Genomic DNA, 24,754 nt, shown 5'->3' on the forward strand with positions numbered 1-24,754 from the left:
TCCCTTAATACCCCTATATACTAATTTTCATTGAATTCAGAGACAGAAATATAAAAACAGGATTTTGGCCCAGCGAAATCTTTACAAAATATTTGCATGTTGTTCGCCATCACTTAAAACCACATTAACCGATTTTCATTGAAATCGGAGAATGAAACCTGAAGAACAGGAAATGAGCCAGTGGCCATCTTGGAATACCAAAATTTTAATGAAAATGTTTGCATGTTATTCGCCATCCCTTAAAACCCCTATAGATCATTTTTCATTGAGATTGATGACTGAAACCTGAAAACAGGAAGTGGGCAAGTTGCCATCTTGAAATACCAAAATCTTTGCCAAAATCTTTGCATGTTGTTCACCATCTCTTAAAACCCCTATAGTCCAATTTTCATTGAGATCGGAGACCGAAACCTTAAAACAGGAAGTGGACCAGTGGCCATCTTGGAAAATCTTTATATAAAATATGATTGTCCTTCCTTTATAAAGTTTTACACCAAATATGGATGAAATCCACTCAAGGGTTAAGAGTAGTAGGATTTTAAAGCCAAATTTCATCAAAGTTCCCCCTTTTGAGCCCCGCCCCTCTGTCCCAAGGGGTCGGACCTACCTCGTTCATATAAAATATGATTGTCCTTCCCCAATGATGTTTTACACCAAATATGGATGTAATTCACTTAAGGGTTAAGGAGGAGTAGGACTTTAAAGCTAAAATTTAGAAAATTTCCCCTTTTTAGGGCCCCACCCCTCAGCCCCTAGGGGTCGGAGCAGGCTCATTTATATAAAAAATTATTGCCCTTTAATTTCCAAATAATGTTTCAAACCAAAGTTTGTTGCCATCCATCCAAAGATGAAGGAGGAGTAGGATTTTAAAGCTTAAATTAAGAAAATTTCTCCTTTTGGGGCCCCACCCCTCAGCCCCTTGTGGTCAGACCATGCTCATTTATATAAAAAAATGATTGTCCTTCCCCAATTATGTTTCACACCAAATATGGATAAAAACCATCCAAGGACGAAGAAGGAGAAGGATTTTAAAGCTGAAATTAAGAAAATTTGCCCTTTTGGGGCCCCACCTCTCAGCCCCTAGGGGTCGGACCAGGCTCATTTATATAACAAATGATTTTCCTTTCCCAATGGTGTTTCACAACAAATATGGATGAAATCCATCCAAGGATGTTGGAGGAGTAGCATTTTAAATGCAAAAGATTACGCACGGTGCACAACGCATGTCGACGGACGAAGCACGATGACTATAGGTCATCCTGACCCTATGGGTCAGGATGACCTAAAAATTAGTTCTTTCATGGGCTTGAAATACCATATTGAATGTAAATAATGACCTAGAATTCAAATGTTATTGGGGTTTGTTTTCTATTATTGTATATTTTTTTCTATGTTTTGAAATATTCAAGTAAAAGTGATAGATCATATGGTTATAAGATCAACAACAATAATGCCTAGAGAAATTAATATAAATATAAATATACAGATAATTTTTTCTAAACAAGAGAGATATATTGCGAAAAAGAACTCTATACTAAGTTATCAATCTTACAAAGAATTTGATAAATTTTGAAATGCTTACAGCTTCTTTAGATGTCTTGTCCATGCACACTGCTGAGCGGATCACAATCCTGAGGTTCATCTTCATGATCATATCTATATCATTGGAATGCGACCCCTGAAAATAAACAGATCTAGAACTGAAGATACTAACACTGATCAAAGTTCTGAAGGTACTGTCACTGATCAAAGTTTTGAAGGTACTGTAATGTAACACTAATCAAATTTCTGGAGGTACTGAAATGTATCACTGATCAAATTTCTGGAGGTACTGGAATGTAACACTGATCAAAGTTCTGTAGGTACTGTAATGTAACACTGATCAAATTTTTGGAGGTACTATAAATGACTCAATGACTAAAGTAATGATACACCTCATTCACCAGTGGTCGATAAAAATAGATGAATCAAATGATTTTATTTCTTTTGCGCACGTCACACAAATCAAAGTACTGAAGGTTCCGAGTTATCAATAAAATTGGTGAAGAAGAAAACAGTTTACCGTGGTCTTGTCATGCATTTGGTCCATCAGATCACTTAGTACATCCACACAATCTTCCAGTTCCTCTTGATTCTCCAGTAACGTCCCCGTGTGACTCAATATCATAGGTAACAAGATAGCACGACAATCTGGAACAATATGACATCAAAATATTCAGGACATGAATGTAGATATGACATGGAAGTGTCATCATTCATCTAGATGAAAAAGGAAATCAAGACAAGCGGCATGAAATTGCTCATCTCCATGAAAAATAATGTTAGAGCTTCATAAGATAAATTCATCAACACAATCCATTATAACAAACAAATATATAAATATAAATTATGTATAAGCCCCATTAAAAAAAGACAGCACATCAACTAGCTAAGGTGTTTCATGCTGTATAGCAATTTAAATTTGAGGGGGAGGGGGGTTCATATTTGGAAGCGGGTCATATACATGAAGGATAAATTTTGCTGTTCACTGATTTCTGAAATTTTTCAAACAATTGCTCTTATATACGTAAATGAGTTTCTGATCATTTCCGTGGTGTTTAAAACTAGATTTCAGTAAAATCGTGAATAAAGCAAAACTAAACCATGCAGGGAATTAACCTGCTCTTTAGACTGTAGTTATATGAAAAGTCTAGTATATGGATATAATTACAAGAGCTGTTGGAGAACATGGAAATATGACAAATTAACAGACTCAAAAACACCCTTAAGGGCCCCAAATTGGTTGTATTATCACGTTCAGCATCCATACACATTAGGAAAATAAAATCATAAACATTTATGATGACTAATGCTTAAACAATTGACAAAATAGAAACTTGCTCAAAAACTTTAACATGGAAATATGACACATTAACAGACTCAAAAACCCCTTAAAGGACCCCAAATTCGTTGTATTATCACGTTCAGCATCCATACACATTAGGAAAATAAAATCATAAACATTTATGATGACTTATGCTTAAACAATTGACAAAATAGAAACTTGCTCAAAAACTTTAACATGGAAATATGACACATTAACAGACTCAAAAAACCCCTTAAAGGGCCCAAATTGGTTGTATTATCATGTTCAGCATCCATACACATTAGGAAAAATAAAATCATAAACATTTATGATGACTTATGCTTAAACAATTGACAAAATAGAAACTTGCTCAAAAACTTTTACGTGAAACGGGACGCCAACGCTGACGCCGACCCCGATGCGACAACATTAGCTCTGTCACGCTCGCATAATGAAATAAATACTTTAATACCTGTTTCGTGTTGTTTTTGTATGGATTGAGTGCATAGGGTTAGTAATTTGTGTAGTGCGACCTATAATGCGGAACTCACTATCAGGTAAGTAGGAGAGAAGATACCCGAGAGGTACCGGGTAGAGACATACATGGATATGGCGGCAAGACGTACACAGTTATGATTGTGTCCAGAGATAGTATTGCATAGGCCGACCAATATTTGGAGCACAGAAAGCTGACTGTGGTAAGTGTTTGCCCTTGTATTATTATTACGCGATTCCATTTTGTATTGTGTCCGTTTGGATTGTATACTTTACCTGATGGGGACCGGTCAAGCATTCATAGGCGTTGCGGTCCACTCGTGCGTGACTGAGTTGTTTACGTGTACGTTCCATTTATATGTAATCTCATAAATAAGTGTTTAAATAGTACATAAATGCATTTATACGGTATATGTTGGATTAAGCTATATATTCAGTATGTAATAGTTTTGTAGAACCTGTTATTATAGAGTAATTGATCGTATATATAAGCGTATGCGTTTACTATGAGTATATGTATGGAGGCCCATAGATAGTATACAGGTTCGGTGTATATTGTTCGTATTGGACCCGCACGATTGTGTAATATATCTTTTGCTTATATTTAGTTTAGTATTGATGATTAAGAGTATTATGAGGAATGTTATTATGTAATTATTGTTAATTTAGTATAATTTCAGTAATTACTATCTTCAGTTTGTTAGAATAATAAATGTATGGAAGCGTATGTGAGCAATAATTGATAGGTTTGACATACCTGCGGAGACATTATATTAATATGGAATTAGGCGGATTTCAACATATTTTGTCCTGTTTTCTGTATTTACCAGCTTCTTATCCATGGAATGGGATGACAGACCAGCCAACACATCAGATGTGACTATGACAGAGTCATATATTTGTGGCTACAGTGGCGGTAAAACAGGTCCCATGGCACTCAGCGGTGCAGTAACCCCGAGTGAGACGACTTACGTATGAGTCCACGGTCTACGACTGATGACCGATTGTGATACTTTATTGTTCCACCAGTGGCCAATGGTGGGCTTGTGACTTTTACATGACACTAAGGTGTCTACCATTGTTTGCGGTTTACGCTAGATGTACACATGTAACTCATAGCTGGAATTAGACGGACATATCATCATCGACCAGAGGAGTGTTTGTTGTGCATAAGAAGAGGACAAGACAATATCAGTGACTTTCTAGTGGTGTGTGGTGAATGAGAGAGAGAGTGAATGTATATGTATATTGATTCTATTATATAGTTTTATGTATATATAGTGTAAATAAACTTGTATATATTGTATAGAATGCATCATTGTGTGGTTTTTCCCGAGTAAGGCTGCGTCGCTCGTTCCACAGTTACAAATTTGGTGGCAGCGGTGGGATGACTGGTGCTAGTCTGCTCGGAAAATGATTTCATGATATGCATTCTATCGGGTAATGCTGGAAAGGTTTTCCTCGGGCAATTTAGTGTTAAGGGGGTTCCTTTTTTCTCTACAGCAGTCTGATAAGCTTGTGAGTGAGTCAAGTATATCCAGGTAAGTGAGTTTATAAGGAACACGTTTTCTATCTGGACGGGATACATGCCTTTTGCACGGATTGGGGTAAGTAACTAAGTAACTAGTTTTATCTCTATTGATTGTATGTTGATTGTGTTTGGTGTATGCTCTTTGTTTTTGTGTTTCAATTATGGCGACGGTTCAGGATCTCATTTCTTTAGGTAAAGAAATTGGTTTACAGGGCCAGGAGTTACGCCAGTTTGTGGCTGAAGAGCAAGCTAAGGCCAGAGATGAAAGGGAAGAAGCCAGAAAGGTCAGATTACGAGAACTTGACGAGAAAGAGAAGGAACGTCAATTTCAGAAGGAAATGTTAGCAGAACATGCCAGAGAGGAGAAAGAGAAAGAGGAGAGAGCCATTGAAGAACATAGGAGACAGATGGAATTGCAGGCGGCACAATCGAGACCAGTGCGAGATGGAACAGGAGTACGGGGTCCTAAGCTTCCTGCTTTCGAAGATGGTAAAGACAACATGGATTCTTATTTGCAGCGATTCGAGAGGTATGCAACCGCTCAGAACTGGGATCAGCATAGTTGGGGAGCTAACCTTAGCGCTCTGCTCAAAGGTAAGGCGCTTGATGTCTTTTCTCGCCTTCCTGTCGACCAGGCTCTTGATTACCAGGAACTAAAGAAGGCTTTGCTCAAGCGGTTTGAGAAGACGGAAGACGGTTTTAGGAAGGCATTTCGTTCTTCAAGACCAGAAGGCGGTGAGACTTTTACACAGTTTTCCCTGAGGTTAGACAACTATTTCGAGCGATGGGTTGAGATGACCAGGACTGAGAAAACCTATGAGCGACTGAAGGACCTAGTGATCAGGGATCAGTTTATTTATTGTTGTGGAAGGGAATTAGCGCTGTTCTTGAAGGAAAGGATTCCTTCATCCTTGCAAGAGATGGCCAGACTTGCTGACCAATTTGCTGATGCTAGAGGTAGCAGGAATAATTTGATGACGTCGAGAACAAACAAGCATGGGGATGTGAAGCCACAGCAGAACAGCAGTGCTCATATTACTGACAACTTGCGTGGGAAAGCAACTGTACCACAGAAGGAGAGGAAATGCTATTCTTGCGGGAAACCTGGACATTTGTCATTTGAGTGTCGCAACAAGAAGTCGTCCAGCGTTGCTGCTGTTTTAGGCGAGTCAGCGAAAGGACAAGGAAATTGGTTTACTAGACACAAAAGATGTGAGGGTAGAGGAAGTCAAGCACTAACGAAGAAGTCCACAGCTGCTAGTTGTCCTCCGACACTGAGTGAGTCATGCAACATAAGGATGGCTGGGGCTAAGGGCATGCCAATCGCAAGTGGATATGTCGGTGATCATTTCGTCACAGTATTGAGAGATAGCGGCTGTAGCGGTGTTGTCGTGAGGAAGGATCTTGTAGACTCCTCTAGGATATCTGACCGGCGACAGGTTTGCTCGTTAGCAGATGGATCAAGGATCCAGGTGCCGGTAGCAGAATTGGATATTGACACGCCGTATTTTAAGGGAACAGCTGATGCATGGGTATTAGAGACTCCTCTATATGACTTGATAATTGGGAACGTGGACGGTGCTAGACCCCCTAATCAGCCAGATGATGAGTGGCAAAGAGATGATGGCACAGTTCAGGCAGTAGAGACAAGGGCACAGAAGAAGATTAAGGAGAGTGGGTACCGGCCGTTACATGTAAGGGATGCAACTGACATAGGAACCATGGAAGATATTAGGAAGGAACAGCAAGTTGATCCTACTCTGTTGAAGTTCAGGGACATGGCGAATAATGATGACCAGCAAGACCGACAGGACGGAGGAGTTTCAGTGATATTTTATCACAAGGGTCTTCTATACAGGAAATTTCGGAGTCCAAAGGTAGCAAATGGAAAGGAGTTTCGTCAGCTGGTAGTTCCGGGTAAATTTCGTCAGGCAGTCTTGGACCTTGCACATTCATCAATTATGGCTGGACACTTGGGAGTCAAACGGACATCAACTCGTGTTCTATCGGAATTCTTTTGGCCTGGTGTCCAAGCGGATGTTGGAAGGTACTGTAGATCATGTGACATATGCCAGCGAACTATTTCCAAGGGGAGAGTTCCTGTTGCACCTCTAGGGAACATGCCGCTTATAGATACGCCATTTAAGAGGGTTGCAGTAGACCTTATCGGACCTATTCAACCGGCGACAGACAGAGGGAACAGATACATTCTGACGGTGGTAGACTACGCGACTCGCTATCCGGAGGCAGTGGCTCTACGAGGAATAGAGACAGAACGTGTGGCGGAAGCGTTAGTCGATATATTTAGCAGAGTTGGAGTTCCAGCGGAAATGCTCTCGGATCAAGGGGCACAGTTCACTTCTGATGTCATGCGTGAAGTTGCCCGACTGCTATCAATGAAGCAATTAACGACGTCCCCTTATCATCCTATGTGTAACGGATTGGTTGAGAGATTCAACGGGACACTTAAGCAAATGCTTCGGAGAATGAGCGCGGAACGACCAAAGGACTGGGACAAGTTCATCAATGCGTTACTTTTTGCATACCGTGAAGTTCCTCAAGAGAGCCTCGGATTTTCTCCATTCGAGCTACTATACGGCAGATCAGTTCGCGGCCCCATGATGATATTGAAGGAGTTGTGGACCAAGGACATGCCGGATGACGATGTGAAGTCTACATACCAGTATGTGGTGGACTTAAGGGAGAGATTGGAGGAAACTTGTCAGTTGGCAAAGGAACATCTAGAGAAGGCAAAAGGTAAGCAGAAGAAGTACTTCAACCGCAAAGCGAGGATAAGAGAATTGAAAGCGGGAGACAAGGTGTTGGTACTCTTGCCGACCAAGGCGAACAAACTTCTTATGCAGTGGCGTGGACCATTTGAAGTAATTGAAAGGGTTGGACCTTCGGACTACAGAATAAATCGTGATGGTAAGATCAAGACACTTCATGTGAATCTCCTGAAGAAATATGTTGAACCACAAAGCAAGAGTAAAGATGCAGATTCTAGCGGAATACTTGGGTGTATAGCTACGGCAGTGTTGCACGAGGATGAGGACGACTGTAATGGTGACACAGAGCTGGAGACACTTCCATCCAAGGCAGGTAAAGAGGGTGTGGAGGATGTCGTCATAGCGGAGGAACTGACATCATCACAGTTGGAGGAAGTCCACGAGTTACTTCATTCGTATACAGATGTGCTTACGGATATGCCTGGACACACAAACCTAGCCGTACACGACATACACACGACAACATCAGAGCCGGTTCGTGTTAAACAGTATCCATTGCCATACAGTACCAAGGAAGTGATTATGGATGAAGTCAAGAAGATGATTGACATGGACATCATAGAGCCATCAGAATCACCATATGCAGCACCCGTCGTTATGGTGAAGAAGAAAGACGGAACCAACAGATTCTGCATTGATTTCAGGAGGCTGAACCGCGTGACAGTCTTTGACGCTGAGCCGATGCCCGATACGAACAACATATTCGGTCGTTTGGCAGGAGCACGTTTCTTTTCAAAGTTGGACTTGTCTAAAGGGTACTGGCAGGTGCCAATGGCAGAAAGTGCGAAGTCGAAGACAGCGTTCATCACACCGCAGGGACTTTACCAATTTCGGGTAATGCCGTTTGGATTAGTAAACGCGCCTGCGACGTTTAGTCGACTAATGAGAAAACTATTAGCCGGAATGGATTGTCTGGATAATTTCATCGATGACATTCTTATTTTCACGGACACTTGGGAACAACATTTGGAAGTTTTGAGGGAATTGTTTGGGCGATTGAGGAAAGCGAGACTAACAGCACGCCCAACGAAGTGTTCGATTGGTTTCAAATCATTACCGTGCCTGGGATATGTGGTAGGAGACCAGCGACTTCGACCGGACCAGGAGAAGATCAAGGCTATCGAGGAAGCGCCGAGACCGGAAACAAAGAAACAAGTTCGTTCGTTTCTAGGACTGGCCAGTTTCTATCGGAGATTCATTCCGAATTTCTCAGCCATAGCCATACCACTGAGTGATTTAACCAAGAAAGGCCTTGCGAACAAGGTGGAATGGAACGCGAATCATGAGAAGGCGTTTTTGTCACTGAAGAAGATGTTAACCAGTAGCCCAGTACTGAAGCTACCGGATTTGTCTCAGGAGTTCATTCTTAGAACTGACGCATCCGATACGGGTATCGGAGCTGTGTTACTTCAGGAGGAGAACGACAAGGCGATGCCAGTAGCATACGCTAGCAGGAAACTTCTTCCGCGTGAGAAGAACTATGCCATTATTGAACGTGAGTGCCTTGCAATCGTTTGGGGTATACAGAAGTTTGAGCCCTATCTGTACGGACGCGAGTTTGTATTGGAAACGGATCATCAACCGCTGACGTATCTGAACCGGACGAGGACAGCTAATGGAAGGCTGATGAGATGGGCTTTGTTGTTGCAGCCTTACAGGTTTCGCTTGCGGGCTATCAAGGGTTGTGACAACGTTGGAGCGGATTATCTCAGCCGGGTGTAGTGACCTATATTGGATATAGAGTGGGACGTTGCTGTCGTCAGTTTGGAAAGATCGCCAGTCTTCCAGGACTCCAGTTGGAATTTTTAAAATGTTGTGTACTTTCCTTTTGTAATTTTGTATTGCGAGGTGAATATTTCGTGAAATTGGAACAATTTCATCTGAAACGGGGGGATGTGTCACGCTCGCATAATGAAATAAATACTTTAATACCTGTTTCGTGTTGTTTTTGTATGGATTGAGTGCATAGGGTTAGTAATTTGTGTAGTGCGACCTATAATGCGGAACTCACTATCAGGTAAGTAGGAGAGAAGATACCCGAGAGGTACCGGGTAGAGACATACATGGATATGGCGGCAAGACGTACACAGTTATGATTGTGTCCAGAGATAGTATTGCATAGGCCGACCAATATTTGGAGCACAGAAAGCTGACTGTGGTAAGTGTTTGCCCTTGTATTATTATTACGCGATTCCATTTTGTATTGTGTCCGTTTGGATTGTATACTTTACCTGATGGGGACCGGTCAAGCATTCATAGGCGTTGCGGTCCACTCGTGCGTGACTGAGTTGTTTACGTGTACGTTCCATTTATATGTAATCTCATAAATAAGTGTGTTTAAATAGTACATAAATGCATTTATACGGTATATGTTGGATTAAGCTATATATTCAGTATGTAATAGTTTTGTAGAACCTGTTATTATAGAGTAATTGATCGTATATATAAGCGTATGCGTTTACTATGAGTATATGTATGGAGGCCCATAGATAGTATACAGGTTCGGTGTATATTGTTCGTATTGGACCCGCACGATTGTGTAATATATCTTTTGCTTATATTTAGTTTAGTATTGAGGATTAAGAGTATTATGAGGAATGTTATTATGTAATTATTGTTAATTTAGTATAATTTCAGTAATTACTATCTTCAGTTTGTTAGAATAATAAATGTATGGAAGCGTATGTGAGCAATAATTGATAGGTTTGACATACCTGCGGAGACATTATATTAATATGGAATTAGGCGGATTTCAACATATTTTGTCCTGTTTTCTGTATTTACCAGCTTCTTATCCATGGAATGGGATGACAGACCAGCCAACACATCAGATGTGACTATGACAGAGTCATACATTTGTGGCTACAGTGGCGGTAAAACAGGTCCCATGGCACTCAGCGGTGCAGTAACCCCGAGTGAGACGACTTACATATGAGTCCACGGTCTACGACTGATGACCGATTGTGATACTTTATTGTTCCACCAGTGGCCAATGGTGGGCTTGTGACTTTTACATGACACTAAGGTGTCTACCATTGTTTGCGGTTTACGCTAGATGTACACATGTAACTCATAGCTGGAATTAGACGGACATATCATCATCGACCAGAGGAGTGTTTGTTGTGCATAAGAAGAGGACAAGACAATATCAGTGACTTTCTAGTGGTGTGTGGTGAATGAGAGAGAGAGTGAATGTATATGTATATTGATTCTATTATATAGTTTTATGTATATATAGTGTAAATAAACTTGTATATATTGTATAGAATGCATCATTGTGTGGTTTTTCCCGAGTAAGGCTGCGTCGCTCGTTCCACAGTTACAAGCTCCCCCTATTCTTCGAATAGGCGAGCTAATAATGCTTGGATTAGAAAAGACTCTTACCTGCTGATTTAAACAACACACTATGTACAAGGTAATCTATACACTTCAACTTCTGTTTTGTTAGTCGCTCCTTTGGCACGTTGTTAATGAATTCCACCATAAGTTGACTGAAATCATATATAGAAATTAATCATGTATACTTTTTTTTACCTCATCAATTTTCATACATGTATATTAAATAATGGCCTAGTATTGCCTACATACATCTAGCAGACATGTTAACCTTTGGTGACCAAAAAGAGGTAGATTTTTTACTCAAAAGCGGGAGCATTGCACGCGGCATTTTTCGCGTCGCGTCAGAGATATATAAATATCAATATTATGCAAAATAATTACAAAAACATATTTTGTTAACAAATTATGTTTTAACTTTGATTATCACCATAGGCCTTGGTGGCTCATTTTGCATTATTTAAATGTTATTTAAGGCTTACATTAAATTTAGAAGATGCAAAATGCCAATAAATATTTTATATACTTTTATTTCAATGTATTTATCACCTTTTTTCTCACTTTTTTAATACATACTGGACTCATTTTCTTTTGATTTATGTAAGAAAAAATACAAATATTTATTTCTACAATGTTCACCAATATTCTAGAGAAATAATCCCCTTGCAAAAAAAAAAAAAAATTTTTTTTAGTGAATTCCTGAAATTTTATACCAAAATCCGGCACCTTTATTAGAATCACCTCATTCCAAAATGGCGGCCATTACGATTGCAAAGTTTATGACTTTCAGCAGACACTATACGTCTATTTTACATTAAAAACATTAAAAACGTGAGTAAATCATTTCAATTATAAGTAGTGTTTGTTTTTGAAATGAAGCTAACTAGTTTTAAGCACAAAAATTATTGAAAGGCCAGATAATCGTTTCCTTACGGTAGGCCTACATAATACACATCGTTACACTCAGACACGTGAAATAAGTGACACCACCAAGCCAAGGTGGAACTAGCCCCAGGCTGTTAATTAGCACCAGTGGGTGTTGGTCAGGGAGTGTTCACACCTCCTTTGTTTACTTAATTATCAAACCAGTCCCCCTTCACTGTCTGGTATGCATTTTGAAGCCACCATGGCAGCCCCACCCGACTATAAAAATTTCAGAAATCGGAAGAAAAATAAATAAAGAAGATGTTTTGCAGAAATCAGAATATTTGGATATTAAAGCGGTAGGCGGAATATCAGCTTCAAAAGCGGTAGACTTCCGCCTGAATCAGTAGGGTTAACATGTCTGATCTAGAAAATCAATGAAAATAAATAGGACTATGTACTATATGAAAAAGAAGGCCTAAACATATTCAGTCTGTATTTTCATGTTACAAAATTTTCTGCCCTTGCTGGTTGGTATTGATTGTGATGTTATGTGTTTGAGAGGGTAACGTCATACTTTTCACAGAAACAACATGAATTTCGCCCACAAAATAATGACTTTGCATATTACAAAGATACCTAGCCACGAGGTAGATAACTCTGTAATATGCAAAGACATCATAAATCAATAAAACAAAGGTCTTTCGATACATCAATCAATAAAATAATGAAGTCATTCATGAAAATATCCTAAAGAAAATCCCATCCTGGGATATAAGAGGTCTTAGAAAAAATCAAGAAAACAAAACCCTATAGAAATATGTGATTATACAGTATGACAGATAAATACCTGAGCTCAAGGGGATCAAACACATTGATGATGTCTGGTATGGCTGAACACATATACTTGAGAGCTGAACCCTAGTAAAACACAAACACAAGATATTCAGGTTCTTGGGGGTTTTCTTTCTTCAAAATTATCTTAAAACATAAGATCAAACACATGAACGGTGTGCAATATGGCTGAACAAGAACACATATATTTGAGAACTGAAGCCTATCAAATTACACATATACTAAGATATTCATTATTTTTAATTATCTTAAAATATTCTTTGATGACTAAATGTTATAATTGAAGAAAACATAGTTATATCTTTGCTCTGTCATTTCTCAGTGAATACAATTGGTACTATATATCAAAAAAATATTGAGTAGCATTAATATAGCAAATTAAAGAAATGTTTTTTGTGCAATGCCAAACATGACATATCTTCAAGTTGACACATTAATCGTAGATAGGAAATTTATACATATATTTTTTTTTTATTAGATTCATAGTTTAAGAAAATTGATTATTGACAACCTGTAAAAACACATTTGTTTCACCTGTGTCTATAACTTCATATATCTTTTTGTAAATCTTCACTTTTTGAAATCCAGACAACCTTTTAAACAGGAAAAATATTATCTAGTAAATATAATTTTATATGCAATATTTGTCTTTTTATTTACCTGAGCCAGCAGGGTATTATCACTGGTATATAACATCATACCACTGATCGCCTGTATCAGCTGCTTCATCTGTAGCTCAAACAGCTGCTTCCCTCGTCCCTCATTTAACCTGAAAGAATTCAGTGGTTGTTACATACAGTGAACCTTGTCTAAACAGGATGTCACAGAATATTTGATCGGTATAACCAGGTTTCTGGATTATGCAGGTTTTAATTACAATAAGTTAAGAAGGCATTTGCCATAAAACTTTGCCAGTATACACAGAGATTCAGATTAGACAAGGGTCTGTTTTTGACAAGTTATACTGTATCTTTTCATTATTAAAATTATTCTAAACAGTGATTGACCAGAAATTGAAAAAAAGTTCTGATAAAACCAATTCTCTATACAAATTGCAGCTTTTTAAAAATTTCTGACACAAAAATTTCCTATAACTTTACAAAAATGATATAGCTAGTTTCTGCAGCTTTAATGAACAAATTTCTCTTGATTTATAAAACTTCTCTAAAGACATTTTGTTTGTACCATTAGACAGACAAGACAAGTTTTAAAGTGTGTTTTATAGGCGCTGTAACCTACAGAGAGAAATGGTTCCTGGATTGCACAATGAACTTGAAGAGGTATTCCAGTGACTTCATGGCTCGTATTAACACTTTCTGGTTCACCTCCATGGCCCGGTCTACATAGTCTCGTAAGATCAACATCAGTTTTCTGTCAACAGACAATGAATTTAACCACATACAAATAAACGCATACAAATAATACGCCATGCATCATTCTCTAAAGTGAACCCTAGGTACATGGTTAAGATAAATTCAAACTGTAAATCTTTTGTTGATTATTTTCTTCTTTAGGTCTAAGATTATAGGAAAATGTTTTTTACGTACACAAATTTTCTACAAATGAAAGATTCTCTCAGCTTATTAGATTAATTATCTTAATGAAGGAGTTCATATGATTTTCTTCACATTTCCAATGTGTATGTGAATGAAAGTGTCTAATTCTTTTAAATACAGAAATAACTTTTTTAAATTTATATAATGGCAAACAAATCAATACCACTGAGATTTATCTTATTCGCTGATCACTTTAAACCACAGAAGTACATACTCGTAGGCCATAGAGAAGCTAAAGGAAGTTGTCACGTAAGCATCGAGGACAGGTCGGAACTGATGGTACTTCCTGTCTGATATTAATCCAATGATGTGTACCTAGAACAAAGTCATAAGGTCAAGGTCATAAAATAACAGCTATTATGATTTTAAAATTGGTGACTGTTGATACAGTATCATATGCTCAGTAAGCAATATTCTTTATTTTCCATGCAAATAGACACAAAATCGGGCAATAATTTGAAACATGTTTCATTTTTTTGACACAAGTTACAATTTAAAATATTTTGTTTCAGAGATATTCTTGAAGTTTTACACATTGAAACATGTATCTAGTTTCTACCTTTATGAAAATGGAGATCAAAAGTAAATGAACGCTGTTACAATTATCATATCATGAATCTACTTACCAGCGCTTCAAACACCAAGTTATCATACATCTCAGAAATGTTTGTCTCTATCAGTATGTTGAATAAAGAGTCTAAAAGATCTTGTAGAAACTGAAATGTAATATAAATATGATCATTTTATGTAAGCGAACTTCAGTTTAATACAAATAGGATCTTTAATAAATGTCAAAATGTGTTGCAGAAATCCAACAAAAACTTTCATTTTGTCATGACATCTTGAAATCCTGACGTCATAATAGATTTTTAGCTAACGAAAAGTGCTCCAGATTATATGATTGTATTATATCATATTAATGACATATGCAAAACTATAACACCAGCAAAGTCACTGGATATCAGGCAGATTATGTGATAAAACTATGGTCTATACCTTACAAAAAGTACAAAAATAAGAGCATAACTTGTATCCTAACAATTTAGCAGTTTTCTTCTTTGAAATTGATATTAAGGTTGTTATGAAATGTATCACATAATATGTTGCTATGTTACAGTTGCCATAGATTTTTTTGCACTTGACCTTGATACCGACCTTGACAATCTCCTCTCCATCTACATGCATTAGTTTATCAAGGTGTGTCCTCAGCACCGTTGTGTCGTTCAACATCTCCTGCCACTTCAATAATCCCAACAGGTCAACTGTACAAAGAGCAGCAGAGTAATATTTAATTACTTGATAATTCTATTATATTAAAACATAGTTAAAACAAATCTCTGGGGACCAGTGAAATTATTTTGGTTTTAAGCGTAGTTTGTCATCCACATATTATGAACAATGTAGAGGAATCTTGATTTGGAATAAAAATAACTACGATATAACCTTGGATTTGTTGTAAGGGTGTTCTTATAAATGTGTTTTACTGTATTTAATAGGTATACGATATTATGATATTATAAGACGATATTTCAGTTCCATAAGGTTAAATCATATTCAATGAAAATAACAGAACTGTATTTGTGATCATTTTCGAAAAATACTTTTAACTGTAAAAATTTATTATGAGAAATTATTAGTATTAGGTAAACGATTATGTACTCTTCATGTCAGATGATATTTCTTCTTACAAAGTTGTCCATCTATAAAATATAAAAGCTATGTGGTATCAGTAGTAGTTTATTCTACATCAGCTATCAAACCAATCTCCCACAGGAACATACCGTTATGTGTGAGCTTGGTGGAGCAGACAAATGTATTGATCATGAAGCTGTCCCGCTGATTTAGTGTGAAGGGCCCGGAGAATAGTGTTATTTTACTGCCCTTATGGATGTCCTGTGACTCCAGCACCTCTCGTGTAGAGGGTAAGTCAAGGTAGGGGTCACTGTCGTCATGTTTTTTCTCAATCTGGAAAAATTAAAGTTGCAGAGTTAAATTTGACACGAAAGCAGGGATGTGATTGATGCCATCAGCAAAGGGAGGAAATCTCTTATCATTGCAAGGAAACACCCCTCCTTCCATTTCTTTTGTATTTAAAAAGGTCATTTTATGTTGTTTCAGATCACATTCGTCATAATTTGTTTCGCGTATTGTTCAATCAGAGAAAATCCTCTAAAATGAGGAAGAATCACATCTTAGTTCAATTTGATGTGACGATATGCTGCAGAGTTCAGTTTCCATTTTTCAATTTTTAATACCCCTGACAACATTTTATTAAGAATATGGTAACTGTTTATTGTGACCTGACGTACCTTATACACCAACAAGTTATGATCGGTATCTGCTAATGTTGTACTGTTCTTGTTCATCAGTTTCACAAATGACATCGCAAATGGTCGCTCTGATCTGTCTTTATCTGTGAGAGAAGGAAGGAAAAATAATCATGTTTTCTTCAAAGCTCCAATATAGATAAGGCTTTAATTTAAGCAATGAATACATGTATTCCATAATATTCTGATGTAATAATGTTTATGGTGATTGAAAGAGAGAGCAAAACTTTTGGACCCTAGATGAAAGAAGCCTTATGCATCTGAATGATATGAAGACAAAATGGTTTTTTCTCTACACCACTTCAAAACTTTGATATTTGGATTTGATAAAGTAACTCAAAGATACAATTGTAGGGAAAATACTTTCTGTCAAATGCTCCAACCAGGAACCTTGGTCTCCGGTGTGAAAAATTACGGCTCTACCGACTGAGCCAAAGAAGGATGCTCCATCAGCTGAGTGACAGAAACCTTATTTAACACTATATACAACCCACACTGAACTGTCTTTTACACTTCTTTAGCATAACAGTGTATAAAGTGATATAGCATTACGGTGTATAAAGTGACTAGTTCATTGTGTAAAAACTTACTTTCACTCGTTGACCGATGTTTAAACAAAAACTTGAGATGTAATCCTCTAAACTCTTCTTCTGTAGAAATAGCCACCTGTAAAAACAATTGATTTACAACTGAATTAAAAAAGCTGAGTAAGGAAAAATATTGTGCAGTTTAAAGCAAATTAAAAATCACAACTGAAGTAACCAATACACTATTACCTCATAATGACAAAAGACTTCCTTCAATCAATTTTAACTTCACTATTTTAATACATTGATGAAGTGTAAGCAGTAAAACTTTGAATTATTCATGTTATCAACAACATAATTCCCTAAATAGAGTCTACAAGTTATACTTACTAAAGTTAAAATTATGTTATTTACTATGACAATCAGTTAGAGATATTCTTCCTACCTTGATAGTCTCGTACCACTTTGGTTTGTCTTCGTGATAGTAGACCATGGATCTGTACTCCGTCATAAGATCCCCTCCACACCCATGGCTGATAACTCCCTTCAAAATAAAGCATTTGTTTCTTTTATAATTTCCAGGATTGTCTAGCAATTGTCTTAGCATTAGTTTTTGTTATTATTTAAAGGATCATCAACCCTTGCAATAGGCATAGCAGTACATTGAATTTTGTAAAATGCTTTACAATGTTTGTAAATTTATTTAGTATGAATTTTTATTTAAGACAATCCTGCAAGGAAATATCATTTAATATTCATTTGGAAGAGATGTTATTTTTGTTATATAAATGGCAGTGTTGGTGGTAGATGTGTTGGGTGAGGGTTGTTGGTTAGTGGGGAGTGGGGTGTTGATGAGGGTGGAGGTTGGTTGGTGGGGGAGTGTTACTTGGTAGGGCCAGTTGAATTGTTGGTCTGTAGGTGGGGAGGTTGTTGTTTGGTGATGGGAGGGGGGGTATTGGTGGTGGGGTGGGGATGCTTGGTGGTGGGGTGGGGATTCTTGATTTGTGACAACGGTGGTTGGTGGGGTTGTTGGTTGGTATTGGGGTGGTATGAGAGTGGGATTGTTGGTTGGGATAGGGATTGGGGGTTGGTTGGTGGGGGAGGGTGTTGTTGGTTTGTGGATTGTGGTGGCTGGTTGTTAGGGGGAGGTTCTTGGTCGGTGGGCAGTTGGTTGTTAGGGGGAGGTTTAGAGTTGTAGGTAGGGATGGGGGTGTTAGTTGTTGACAGTGGTCATCTTTAATATGTTGGATCTGATCCTGCCACTATTACCTTTAATGTCTCCAAGTTTTTGTTACAGACGACCATTGTGACCTCCACATTTTTGTCAGCTGTTTTTGTCGGGCCTCGTGTAAATTCTCCCTGTTTGATTGTTATGTAAATGTCGTTGCGGACATCACCTGTTAATATAGTTTAGTGGGCTTTAACTGTATAGTATTGGTATACATGTACTTAGCACTTTACAGTTATATACATTTAATGTTATAACTTTACAGATGCTCCACTACCGACAGACCATAAACGAAACTAATCATTTGAACATTTGAATTGGTAATCGTGAATATATATGACTTATTAACACAAAAAAAAATAATATAAGATCATTTGTTTTGCTTTTTGTGCATGTGCAATCAGTACTGCATTTTATATAGGACATAGTGCCACGGAATTTATTCAGAATGCAATAAATCATTTTTTTATATTTCTATCTTGAAGTAAAATGAGAAGCTCAAACTTTTCAATGGTGGTAATATGAAAAGTAAGTAACTTTTAAACTGAAGACGTCTGCTCCTGTTTTTGATAGAGGAAAAATACCATTTGTCAGTGGTGGAGCATCTTTTATCTATACATATTTAAAAAAAAAAATGCACACTCTTTTAAAAAATTCATTCTTTGTGATATTTCATGTTCTGGACTGGTAAAGAATACATTATAACTTGTCTGATCATTATGAAACTTTGTATTAATATTTTTTTCATATTCTTGATCACCAAAAAGCAACATCACAATGTTTTAACAAAAAATAATCTATTAAAGTTCTTTATACCATAATTCTTGTAAATCACTTTTTATTATGGTACCGTTATTTGTCTATCTGATCATGTTGATATCAAGACATAAAAAAGTAATGAAAAAAAAAAAAAAATTACAAATTACACACAATTACAAACGCAACAAATGTAAAAAGCAACAACTTCTTTTATATGAAAATGTGTAAGATATAAAATACTGGAACCAACAACTGTTACAATGATTATATTTTCAGAAAATAGTTTTGTGCCTCCTCCCCCCCCCCCCCCCCCCCCCACTTCCTTGAACCCCTGTGAAGGACAAGGTTATAGTATCCTTGGTTATGGTGACAACTTCCTTTAGTGTCCTTGTAGTAGCTAGTGGCTACTTCACTGAATAACACATAGAAAAAGTGGCTAAAATTGATTAGAGAAGTGTTTTGTCAGCTGATACAACAACATCAGGACAGACCAGTTCCTTTCTCAGATAAAAAGATGTGATGAGCATAGCAACAAGTGCCTCAGATCTTCACCATAGACTACAATGCATTGGCTGTCAATTCTATCACATATATTTATTTCCATCCAAAAAAATTAACACAAGCAGCTAAACAGTAGACATTATAATTATGTTGAATAAGAAATCTGAGAAATCCCATGGTGACAATACACAACAACAAAATTACAACATTTATAGCAAAAAGCATTTCATTAAATAAATCATTGGACCAAACTGCCAAATTTAAATCTTAAATATAACAAACAAACAACTGTACATATAAATCTTTCTTAATGATTGGGAATATTGCTTAAATATGAAATCATGAAATTAAATAACTCTGTACCACAAGTTTGTATTGTGGGTTCCAGTTATTACATCAACACACATGTAGAAAAATAAAAACTAAATTAAAGAAAATATCAAGTTTACCAGAAGGACTGTCTAAAACTCAATATGGTGCATTGCTACAACATGTACAAGTTATGTTTATAGTATGATGTAAAATGGCTTTGTAGGGCTTACCTCCTAGCATGAGTAAACAAACAAACAAGTACAGGTACATTACACAGGTATGTTAATACAGGTGTGATAAACACACAGGTATGTTATAGACAGGTGTTACATAGTCAGGTTTATAGCAATGTTGCTAAATTTGACAAAATCACATCATCAACATTTAAAGTACAAACATTTTACCATGTCAAACGAGCAAACAAATAATCTAGATAACAAGACTGAAGGTGACATTATTGTACTAAAACATCTTCTCCCTAGTTCTATTATGAGGCAATATGTGTGTATTCACTTAATATAACAAATGAATATAACATCTAAATCTTAATGACTTTTCTCTATATTCAATTCCTGCTTTATCAAATAATATTTCATGCAGATCTATCAAAATTGTAAAAGAGTTTGTTATTAAAGTTCATTAGATTGTGTTTGAAGGCTACAAAAATAAGAATAATGATCTATCTTTCAATATCTGAAAAACTCCGACTTGTACATATAATACTTCAATTGAGGCTACACATATCTTTCATAACTTAAAAGGTCATATATAAATCTACTTTTGTTTGAAGACAACATGCACTTTTATTCACCTAACAACCTAAACCAAAATTATTTAGTCTGCTGTTAATTACATACCTGGCATTATGACTTCGGGGAAGCCCATCTTGCGGGACACAGGTGTATTCTGACCAACCAAGTGGGGGAAATCTTCTCGTACCTGAAGGAAAAACATTATAACTTAGTTAAATCTATTCCCATAACAGGAGAAAACAATAAAATTTGTTACTGGGGTTAATTCATTGAAGCAAAGATATGAAATGTTTTTACTGAGGTTAGGCCTTTCCAGTACCTCAACAGGAAAGCCTTGTATATTTGGATCAAAGTAAGTGAAATTGTGGCCTCATAAAGGTGAGTGGGGCTTATAGGGACGCTGTGCTTATCGGGTCGAATACTAAAACACGAAAGTGCTGATAGAGAATTCAGAAGCTGAACAAAACATCAGAATTTGTGACGTTAACAAACCTGTTTGGGGTCCCCAGATAGGATTTTCATGGAGACCCAGACCCCCTGTCCTTTGTGGTTGATTTCCTTGGCAAGGACTACCTTCCTAATCAAGCTCTCCATCGACTCTCTCTCGCCACACCTAACGAGTTATATTTAACATTGTAGTATTGTATGTAGTAACATTTCTATAGGGATCAAAATGAAAGTTAAAATCAACATCACAAGAAACATTTACAATATGCTACATTTTGAGCACATTTCATTGCATTTACTACCAAATATATTGGCAGTCTAAAATAACTTATAAACAGAAATTAGAGGTAATTCACGACTCTTGTTTTATGCATTTATTAATGAGTAATAACCAAGATTTATTTTTGTAGAAATGGTATTAAAATGGAAAGTGGTATTAGAGAATTGTGATTTGTATGTTTTGTCAATGGTTCTAGTATGAAAAAATACAAAATTACCGCAGTTTCTTTACTTACTGTTGAAATGGTATAAAGTGTTGAGATTCCTCTGAACACTCCTGCTTCCCATTCATGATCTCAGTGATATCCAGGACTACAATATATAAAACAAAACTAATAGTACTACAGTGTAACATGTCCAATCTGGATACCACAGCGACCAATATTTGGTCAGTTTAGCCAAGTTTTCAGATTATACAGGTTATCTAGATAATACAAGGACTGATTTTGAAAAGTTATTCTTTATGTATGCCTACACATAAGCATTAAAGGTGCCTAGAAATCGGTTTTCAAAGGGGTCTATTATGAACACAAAACACAACTCTTAGCAAAAAGGTTGTTTAGTGAAGATGGTCTAAACTGATACTAACATGGCCCCAACTAAGTCATGGGGCAGTATATAGAACAAGTTTTTTTACCTGCTGCTCCAAACGGCCGCTTCAGTCCTTTTGTCTGTTTCTTGTCATCTACATCTTTAGTGTCCATAACTCCTGTACCAAAAAAATCATAATTATGTCTTTAAAAAATTCTTTATTTTCAGTTACAATTAAGCTTACTTCATTTATGATTTGCTTCTAGCTATGTAAGGACATGCTATAAGTAGACTTTGGTGGTGAAGGAAATTAGGAGTTCACAGAGAAAAGCCAACCACCTAACCAAAGTTAAATGTTTGACAAACTTTGAGGGAAAGGGGCTAGAAGACATCTTTTACACCCAGTTACCTCCAACTATGGTTTATCTGAAAGTTATAACCTATTATATTTCTGCTGTTGCCATTTCTTTTCTTCTTTAATTTTTAACAAATAAACGTTTTCAATAACAAGTAACATAACTTGCTAGCAGAGGAGTGAAAACTACATTTAACAAATTCACCCCTGAAATTTCATAATGGACTGAACTTATCTTTGATTTAGAAGAGCCTTAATATGTTTTGAGGGGTGAATGAATCAATGAAAATTAAAGAATGAAGACTTTTCATGAACTAAATTTACCTATTCTTATAATTTGTCATCAGATGTGAGTGAATCATCAGTATTGGAAGTTACAGAATAAAGACTCTTCATGAACTAAACTTACCTATTCTTATAATTTGAAAAACTAAAAATACTTTCTCTCGTTGTCGGTCTTTAGCACCTAAGTCCTATAAAATAAAAATTAATAGATCAAACATTTAAATATACATATATATCAAGCCATTTTCTAAATGGGTCAACTAAAAAAAAAGTTCTTTAATTATGAAGCAAAGGAACTCGAGGCTCATTGGAATTGCTATAGTTTCAAAAAGTATATGTACATTTAATTTTGGTTAAATCAAAAACAATTATTCAAATTGCTCACACAAGAAAATCTTGAATGCACACCTTTATGTAATATTGTATTAGTAATGTTTCTGGCGTTGGCTAAACATTACTGCAATAAGAGGGTTTCCAGATCCCAAAACAATGTGAGTAAAGTGTTATTTATTATTGATGAGTACCACATTTCAATGACTGTGATATCATATTTTGACACGAATTTTATGACATTATTATCACCGGAAGGTGGGACTAACCGTCCGTAAAAATTCATTTGGAATGTGGGATCAAATGTCATTTTGAGAGCAAATGTATTTTTCAAGGACTTTTCAAGGCTGTTGGTAAATTTCAAAGACTTTTCAAGGCCATAATTTTTATTTAAGGACTTTTCAAACCCTGTGTCCACCATAAACATTGACCGACTACGTACCGTGAAGACCACTTTGTAATGATTCAACATCTCTACATTCTTTGGTACACCACCTCCCTTAGCCCATTTCACCACATAGTTTTCACTGAAGAATCAATAAAAGTTTCATATTTCATTTCATGTCTCAATAAACATGAATAAAATTAACTATTCCGTCTTTGTATATTACAGAGTTACCTCCCTTGCAGGTAGGTATCCATTGTGACGTCATTATTTTGTGAGTGAAACTTGAAAAGTATGATGTTATGCTCCCAAACACATGACTTTAAAGTTATTACCTTACCTACCCGCAAGGGCAGACAACTCTGTGATATGCACAAACAAAATATACAAGGTCACAATATCAGATTATTTCAGTTGAAGAAAAACTTAATAATATCTCACCTTATAAATTTTCCAAATTTGGCATCATACAGGCTCATCAGGATCTCTGCATCTTCACCAAGTCGACAAACAAAATTTCTAAGTCTCACAAAAAGATTAAATGTGTGTGGCCAAGTGAGATTCACCCCATCTTCCTTCCCAGCATTCGCCTGTAAACCACAATATAGCTATCATAGCTCTGCATGCTACCTGTTTATTATGTATCGACAGCCTTAAAGATAACAATTTTCAGGATAAATGTCAAATATATAAACCACATTATAATTAAGGAAAACATTGTGAAAGTCCACACATATGCACAGAAATTTAAAATTTTCCACAAAGGTTTCTACCATAACCAATGAATCTTATTCTAATTTCATAGAGTTTACTCAGCCTGGCATTTACTGGAATCTTTGGTCTGGTATTTACTGGAATCGTTATCACTTTCTTACCTTTTCTGCTTTAATTCGATCTGTGGCTTGTTCATGCTAAAATTGAACAAACATAAAGTATACTGTAAACATGATGATTGATACTAGAGAGTAAAATTGATGCAATGAAGAAGTTGTATAATATTAAACATTTTTTTTAGAAAGAATGTCTAGCTTTTTATACCATTTATAACATTTTAAAACAATTAAGAACTACTATAATCACTTCGAATTTAATGGCTTTAATATCCCATTTCGTGAAAAGAAGTCAAATTAGGGACAATTAACTAATAGTTCTGTTTCAAGACAATAAACTAATCATTATGTTTCAAGTGAGTGAAACTGAACTAGGTCCACCATCGTCAACTAAGTAGCTCAATCAGTAAAGCATATGGCTAGTGTTCAGAGGTTCAGGGTTCAAACCCAGGTCAGTCCACTACATTTTCTCTCCTGTTATACTACTTATACAGATTTTGTCTTTTATTTTTGGATCAAATCGTAGGTAATTATTGAGGAATATAGATATACTGTCATGTAGGTCCTCTAGCTAACTATATACTAGCATGGCACTAAGTCCACTGAATACAAGTCCTAAAATAAAGATGGATCAA

The 24,754-nt window shown here is 36.5% G+C and overlaps 2 protein-coding genes across 4 annotated transcripts in view; one reads left to right on the forward strand and one right to left on the reverse strand.

The window, feature by feature from the left end:
- Positions 1-24,754, reverse strand: part of LOC138335168 (dedicator of cytokinesis protein 1-like) — a 61,046-nt gene that overhangs the window by 21,944 nt on the left and 14,348 nt on the right. For both annotated transcript variants that reach the window (XM_069284134.1, XM_069284135.1), the window contains exons 8-29: positions 24,165-24,200; positions 23,731-23,879; positions 23,347-23,431; positions 22,699-22,762; positions 22,041-22,112; positions 21,640-21,715; positions 21,170-21,290; positions 20,783-20,864; positions 18,395-18,522; positions 17,571-17,669; positions 17,189-17,264; positions 16,581-16,684; positions 16,053-16,236; positions 15,427-15,533; positions 14,898-14,987; positions 14,486-14,586; positions 13,955-14,086; positions 13,376-13,484; positions 12,711-12,781; positions 11,045-11,151; positions 2,063-2,190; positions 1,583-1,678 (exon numbers count right to left, since the gene is read on the reverse strand). In XM_069284134.1, coding sequence (XP_069140235.1) covers positions 1,583-1,678; positions 2,063-2,190; positions 11,045-11,151; positions 12,711-12,781; positions 13,376-13,484; positions 13,955-14,086; positions 14,486-14,586; positions 14,898-14,987; positions 15,427-15,533; positions 16,053-16,236; positions 16,581-16,684; positions 17,189-17,264; positions 17,571-17,669; positions 18,395-18,522; positions 20,783-20,864; positions 21,170-21,290; positions 21,640-21,715; positions 22,041-22,112; positions 22,699-22,762; positions 23,347-23,431; positions 23,731-23,879; positions 24,165-24,200 — 2,217 coding nt within the window. The remainder of the gene's footprint in view (positions 1-1,582; positions 1,679-2,062; positions 2,191-11,044; positions 11,152-12,710; positions 12,782-13,375; positions 13,485-13,954; positions 14,087-14,485; positions 14,587-14,897; positions 14,988-15,426; positions 15,534-16,052; positions 16,237-16,580; positions 16,685-17,188; positions 17,265-17,570; positions 17,670-18,394; positions 18,523-20,782; positions 20,865-21,169; positions 21,291-21,639; positions 21,716-22,040; positions 22,113-22,698; positions 22,763-23,346; positions 23,432-23,730; positions 23,880-24,164; positions 24,201-24,754) is intronic.
- On the forward strand, positions 3,278-10,980 carry LOC138335169 (uncharacterized). 2 transcript variants are annotated; one of them, XR_011210248.1, is made up of 2 exons: positions 3,278-9,818; positions 10,448-10,980. XR_011210248.1 is itself a non-coding variant. In XM_069284136.1 (2 exons), exon 2 carries the CDS (start codon positions 5,033-5,035, stop codon positions 9,380-9,382), a length of 4,350 nt encoding a protein of 1,449 aa, XP_069140237.1. In that variant the 5' UTR covers positions 3,278-3,543; positions 4,171-5,032; the 3' UTR covers positions 9,383-9,998. The 2 variants fall into 2 exon arrangements, 1 of the variants encoding a protein (XP_069140237.1); XM_069284136.1 differs by lacking the exon at positions 10,448-10,980 and having other exon boundaries at positions 3,278-3,543; positions 4,171-9,998.

Source organism: Argopecten irradians, chromosome 11, assembly GCF_041381155.1.
Source record: "Argopecten irradians isolate NY chromosome 11, Ai_NY, whole genome shotgun sequence".
Classification (NCBI taxonomy): Eukaryota; Metazoa; Mollusca; class Bivalvia; order Pectinida; family Pectinidae; genus Argopecten; species Argopecten irradians.